The sequence below is a fragment of the Pinus tabuliformis genome, chromosome 1_1 (assembly GCF_031772625.1).
Source record: "Pinus tabuliformis cultivar Carrire ecotype Pingquan chromosome 1_1, CPIR1, whole genome shotgun sequence".
In the NCBI taxonomy this organism is placed as follows: Eukaryota; Viridiplantae; Streptophyta; class Pinopsida; order Pinales; family Pinaceae; genus Pinus; species Pinus tabuliformis.
Genome location: NC_142297.1, coordinates 398161142 through 398167356, shown reverse-complemented (window position 1 = coordinate 398167356; position 6215 = coordinate 398161142). Strand labels below are relative to the sequence as shown.

The 6215-nt window shown below is 42.8% G+C and overlaps 1 protein-coding gene across 1 annotated transcript; it reads right to left on the bottom strand.

Annotated features, from left to right (window-relative positions):
* Positions 1-390: 390 nt before the first annotated feature.
* On the bottom strand, positions 391-5969 carry LOC149213315 (uncharacterized). Its single transcript, XM_089388975.1, has 4 exons — positions 4731-5969; positions 3686-4596; positions 2071-3568; positions 391-1890 (listed from the first exon to the last, which is right to left on the bottom strand). Exons 1-4 carry the CDS (start codon positions 5967-5969, stop codon positions 391-393), a joined length of 5148 nt encoding a protein of 1715 aa, XP_089245101.1.
* Positions 5970-6215: the final 246 nt, after the last annotated feature.

Sequence of the window (6215 nt, the reverse complement as noted above, 5' to 3'; positions counted from 1 at the left end):
GCTGTGCCTTCCCTCTGAAAGCCTGAGTTGCCCTGCCCTTCTTTCATGTTTTCACTTTTGTCTCTCTGACTCCTGATATTTTGCCGAACTGGCTCTGCCCGCTCTTCTTTTTTACTTCTGATTATTCCTCTTCCGCCACGATTTTTATCCCTTTCGTCTCTTGTTGTTGGATGTCGGGTTACCTGACCACCTTTCTTGTCACATCGCCTCCCCCTGTTACGAATTGATTGCGAAATCAATTTTTGCTTTGGGCCCCGTCCTTGCCATACCTTCAAGACCATAATTACTCCTGATATGGTACTGCGATCACCTGTCTCCTGGCCTTTCTTACTTGCCGTCGTTGCGAGCCTATCTCGCATGTTGCTTCTCCACACAAGAGTATAATTACCTCTATTCGTCATGATTCTTGTCATTATCAATCAGTTGCTTAAGTCCATCCCATCTTGCCAGCGCCGCCTGAGTTTGCCAGCTGTCGTCAATGCTTTCTGTGTTGTCTTTACATCCCCAGTTCGCCAGGCAATCTGCAGGTTGATTTCCATCTCTTCTGATATGCGAAACTAGTTTGTAGTCAATATCTTTTAGAAGTTCAGCAATATCTTGGATGATACTTGCGTTTCTCCAGCTTGTGGCGACCTTGTCCCAATTCTTCCCTTGATTTAGTTTTTTAACCGTTTCCACAACTAGGGTGGAGACTCCTTCAATTTCCAGCTTGCTGTAACCAAGTCTTTTGGCTATTTTAATACCTTGGTAAGCTGCCATGAACTCAGCCTCGTTGTTGGACATTGTACCTCCATGGTCTGCGTATATCCATTCTGCTGATCCCTGTCCATTTCGAAAAATGCCTCCATAGCCCGCTGGTCCAGGGTTTCCTTTAGCAGCCCCGTCGAAATTTAGTTTCATAAATCCCTCCGCTGGTTTTTGGAACCTAACGGGGCTCTGAGTCGCCATGTGTTTTTGTGGTTGCTTTGTTTGCTGGTAGGTCATCCCTTGCTCTAAGTTTAGTCTCCTCAACACTGTCATCTCTGATTCTGATGTTGTCCAATCTTCCTCATTCCAGTGTTCTGCTAAGATTGATTCCCTAACTTGCTTTACTGTTGTCTCCCATATATCCTCAGGCTTAGATACTTTGTCCATGAAGATACGACTGTTTCTCTCCTTCCACAGATTCCATACATTAAACCCTGCCACTAGGCTCCAAGCCCGTCCTACGATTTTGCTGTTGAAGTTTCCTTCTCCTCGTTCAATCAGGGTTGAGATGATATCCCGATGATTCCTTTCTGTAGACGAGAAGAGCTTTCTTGTGTTTTCCCATTGGAACTGGGCAGTCTGGCATCTTATGAGGAGGTGTTCTTGATCTTCCTCTCCTTCATTACATAGACAGCATCTTGAGGGTCCGTAGAAACCTCGTTTTTGAATTCTGTCCCAAGTTAATATCCGTTTTCTCCCTATCAACCAAGCAAACATTTTTATTTTAGGCCACCATTTTGTTTTCCATAGCTTTTTCCAATTTAGGTTTTCCTCCTCTTGCTCCACCCAAGTTTGTATTTTATAAGCTTCTTTTATATTGAAAGTTCCTTTTGTTTCTGTGCCCCATCGGAGGATATCTCTACCTTCTCTTCTCTTTATCCGTCTCGAATCCATTTCTTTGTTGAAGTTCGATCTTTGTTCCTCTGTGGAGTTCTCTGCCCAAACTTCTGTCGATTTCCATCTTCGCCATTCCTGGTCATCTTGTTCTTCAGCCCAATAATCCTTCACTGTAATAAGGTTACTTGTCTCTCCGTCTCTCTGTATGTCGCCCAGATTTTGATTGTTTATAAGCTTTTCCCTCTGTTGCCAGGCTTCTTTCCAGAATTTCGCTACCTGTCCCCCTCTGATTTCCCAGAATATATGCTGGTCAATTAGGTCTCTGTTTTGAATGGTTAAATTCCAGATATCCGAGCCTCAGGGCATCTCTTGCTTTCTAAGGATTCCTTCCGGAGTGCGAGGCATATTGTATTTGGATGACCAGATTTCTTTCCAGAGATCTGGCCCGCCCTGAATCCACCTCCACCGAAGCTTGGCCGCACGCACCTGATTTAAGATCCAAGGGTCCTTGAGATCCAGTCCTCCTTTCTCTTTTGGTTGGGTAAGGCTGTTCCATGAGCACATGGCCCATTTTCTCTGTTGCTTCGGTCCCCCCCATAAGAATTTTCTGTATATCTCAACCAATTTATTACAAGTTCCCTTCGGGGCTGCCATTATTGATAAAGAGTAAATGGGGATAGCCTGGATGGTGGCTTTCAGGAGCACCACCCGCGCTGCCAGATTTAGGGTACGAAAGGTCCAGTTATCCAGTCGTTTTGATATTTTCTCCAGTATATGTTTCCAGTTCCCAAGTTTCCTCGAGGATGAATCTAACATTGTTCCCAAGTACTTGGTTGGGAGGTCTCCTTTCCTATATCCTAAAACATGGGTTAGGTGATTTTCCACCGGTTCCGCGGTGTTGAAGAAGAAAGTTCTAGATTTTTCTTTGTTGATTTCCATCCCTGTTCCTTTCATAAATGTTTCCAGTATTTTTTTGATTCTTTTCACCTCTTTCCACATTGCTCTGCAGTAGATCATTATATCATCAACGAATTGCTGATGTGTTACAGTTGTTTGATTTCCCCATAGCTTGAGGCCTTGAATTTTCCCATCTTCAAGTTCCTTTTTGAAGAGTCGCCCTAATCCTTCTGCCGCTATGATAAAGAGGAAAGGGGATAGGGGGTCTCCTTGTCTCAGACCCCTTGAGGCATTAAAAGTGGGTGTTGGCGATCCATTCAACAGTATGGAAAAATTTGGCGAGGAAACCATACTCATGACCCAATTAACCCATCTGTCACTGAAACCAAAAGCTTTGAGGATCGTTTCTAGATATTTCCAGTTAAGCCTGTCATAAGCTTTGGAGAGGTCGAGTTTGATGAGCATTCCTCTCTCTTTTTTCGTCTTCATTGTGTGAATCACTTCCTGAGCCACCACTAGCCCATCTAATATCTGCCTTCCTTCCACAAAGCCCGTTTGCTCTGGCGAGATGATACTTGGCAGTATCGATTTTAACCTTTGAGCCACAACTGAGGAGATGATTTTATATATGACATTGCATAGTGCTATAGGTCGGAAGCCTTCTGCCTGCTCTGTCTGGTGAGTTTTAGGGATAAGGGTCAGTAGGGTTGCGTTAATCCCTGGCCAGATTTTTTGGTTTATTCTGGCTTCTTCCACCACTTCCACGACTTCTTCAGCTAAGAAATGCCATCCCACATGAAAAAACTCCACAGTGAAACCGTCCGGACCTGGAGCTTTGTTCTTTTTCATATTTTTGACAATGTCTTCCACCTCTGCTTTAGTTATCCTTCGCATTAAGGCCAAGTTTTGATCTCTAGTTACCAGAGTCGGTATTTCCCTTCGTATCTTGGCTATGTCTTCTGCTCTGTCTGCTTGCGGTTCTTTCAAAATTGTTTTAAAATGCTTTAACAATTCGTTTTCAATATCTTCATGTTGGATGATTCTATTCCCCTCCTGATTTCTCAGAGAGAAGATTCTGTTCCGCTGTCTGTGTTGTACCATTGCTCTGTGGAAGAATTTCGTGTTCCTTTCTCCCTCCCTGAGCCATTGAACTCTTGATTTTTGCTTCCAGAGTATTTCTTCCTGTTTTCTTCTTTCCTCTAACTGGGTTAATATTCTGCCTTCTTCTTTGGATCTTTCCTCTTGTATGCCGTCTGTTATATCTAATTGTTGCAATTCTGTCATTTTTCTTTCCAGCTTGGTTTTCTCTTCCATAATGTTGCCAAATTCTTCTTTATTCCACTTCTTTATCTGAGTTTTTATTTCCTTCAGCTTTAGTTGAAACCTATGAGTCTTGTTCTTTCCTGTCACCCTGCTGTCTTTCCACCAGCCTTCTAATTTTTCCTTTAGATCTTCACATCTTAGCCAGAAGGCCTCGAATCTGAAGGGCTTTTTATTTGGTCTCTGTTTCAGATCTATTTCTAATTTGATCGGCCAATGATCCGAACCTGTTACTGGGAGAATGGTTGCTTCAATGAAGATATCCTTCATCATTACTTGTTCTGAGATTAAGAATCTATCTAGGCGTGATGCTATTTGTTTCTCTCCACCTCTTCTGTTGTTCCACGTGTGTACTCCATTATTGGTTGGTATGTCAATCAGTTTTTGTTCACTTATCATGTCTCTAAATTGTTCTCCTTCTTTGTCCATTCTTCTTACTCCTCCTCTTTTTTCCCCTATCTCTTTGATAAGATTAAAATCTCCTCCGATGATCCATTGTTTTCCTGGGATTAGGCTTCTAAGTGCTTTTAAATTTTGGAGAAACTTATCTTTTTCGTTTGGGATATGAGGTCCATATACCCCTGATATGAAGACCTCCTCTTTCGTTCCTAGAATATTTACTTTTCCTGTTAGTATTCGATGGAAACTTATCCAGTTACTGATCAGAACTTCTTCTGGGTTCCATAAAATAACTAGTCCTCTTGCACAACCAGTGGCATCCTGTCCCATTATCTCATATCTAATTTTATTTCGATTCAGAATTTCCTGCATTTTTTCAGTGCTAATTTTTGTTTCCTGTAAAATCATAATACTCGGCTTTTCGTTTTTAAGTCTCTCCTTTAGGTATCTTTGTTTGCCTCTGCTATTGAGGCCTCTTATATTCCAGGTTGTGATTATCATCTTAACAATTTTGTGTGGGTGATGAATACCTCCGATAAGGGGGTCACTTTTCCAGAGCTGACCAATGCTTCTCCCACTTCTTGGAGTATTTCACCCAATGTTTTCCTTCCTCTTTTTTTCCCGGCCTTGCCAGAGCTTCCCACTCCTAGTATCTGTAGTCCCTGTTTGTCGAGTTGTTGGTTCTCTTTCTCTTCTGTGTCTCCTTTTCTTTTTCTTTTCTCCTTGTACCTTTGAAATGCCTCCTTGTACCTCTGTTTTTGTTCCTCTGGTATGAATCTTTCGTCAATTCTTCTCCATTCCTGTAATAGTTTTGCCATTACCTGCTCCTCTTCATCCCCTTTTTCCTTCGGTGGATCCATCTCCATTTCCCCTATTTCCCCTATTTCTTCCTGCGTTACCTCTTCTGGATCATCTCCTTGCTTTCCTCCCTTTTTCTCTTTTTCTTTATCGGCTTGTTCCTCTCCTGTTTCCATTTCCTCGGCTTCTTCCTCTTCACTTACTTCTGTTTCCTGTCCTTCTTCTTGCAATACCTTAAACTTGTTTGTGGTTTCATTATTTTGATCTTCTCTCGGGGTTCTCCTTTGTCCTTGGTTGTTTCCTCGTCTGTTCCTTCTGTGGACTGTTTGGAAGGCACCTTCTTCTTTTTCTTCGGTTCTCCCTTTCCGCCTCCTTTCATTTTCCTCTTCTCGTTCCTTTTCAGCTATTGTGATGGGGCAGTCTCTGTGCAGGTGGCCATATTCATGGCATCGTCTGCACCGGAAGGGGATGTGTTCATAATCTAGGGTTTGGTTCCATATTTCATCATGGTACTCCAGTTCTATTGAAGCTGGCAGGGGTTCAGTGATATTCATATACACACAGATTCTAGCGAATGTGGTATATTTTCCTCTCTTAGTGGATTCCGCCACTTTCACGAAAGATCCTATGGAGTTTCCAATCCCTTGAAGGATGTCTGGTTTCCAGAATTCTGACGGGAGGCCGAAAAGACGGATCCACACCGGAGCCGCTAGTAATTTTTCCTTATCTGGATTATAGCATTCTACCCATTCTCTTATGAACAGGCCCGCATTATTCATGAAGTGAGGCTGCTCCTCAAAGACCTTATTCTTATCCTCTAGATTTGAGAAGATGACCGTGAAGAAACCTTTTGCCCCCAACTTGACATCTACATGTCCTTTTGGTTTCCATTTCTGCTGTATCCATCTTATGAGGTTTCTCTCATTCGGCCAGTATCCTATGAACTTACAAATCAGAGCATAATCTCTCATATAGCTTCTATAATCTTCTAGTGAGTTTGATGGAATAACAAACCTGGGTCTGGTCGTCACCCTTGGGAGACATTTGCTTCGTATGCCAGTTCTTCTTTGAGCTCCCTCAGCAGAGGGTTCTCCTTCGTTCTTCCGTCCTTCCCCGTTCTGTCGTTCCTTTCAAGCTTCTCCTGTTATTACTTCTTTGTAGGAGGGGATCTCTCCCCCCCCATTCTCCGTTGCCATTATTTCCACTCAAAACTTCCT

Bases quoted from the DNA above. Each gene is read 5' to 3' on its own strand.
- LOC149213315 (XM_089388975.1), bottom strand. From the start codon at position 5,969: ATGAGAGATTATGCTCTGATTTGTAAGTTCATAGGATACTGGCCGAAT. The intron at 4,597-4,730 runs GTATTCATCACC...ATGATTTTACAG, and splicing joins AAGTGACCCCCTTATCGGAG to GAAACAAAAATTAGCACTGA. The intron at 3,569-3,685 runs GTTAGAGGAAAG...GGTACAACACAG, and splicing joins GAAGGCAGAATATTAACCCA to ACAGCGGAACAGAATCTTCT.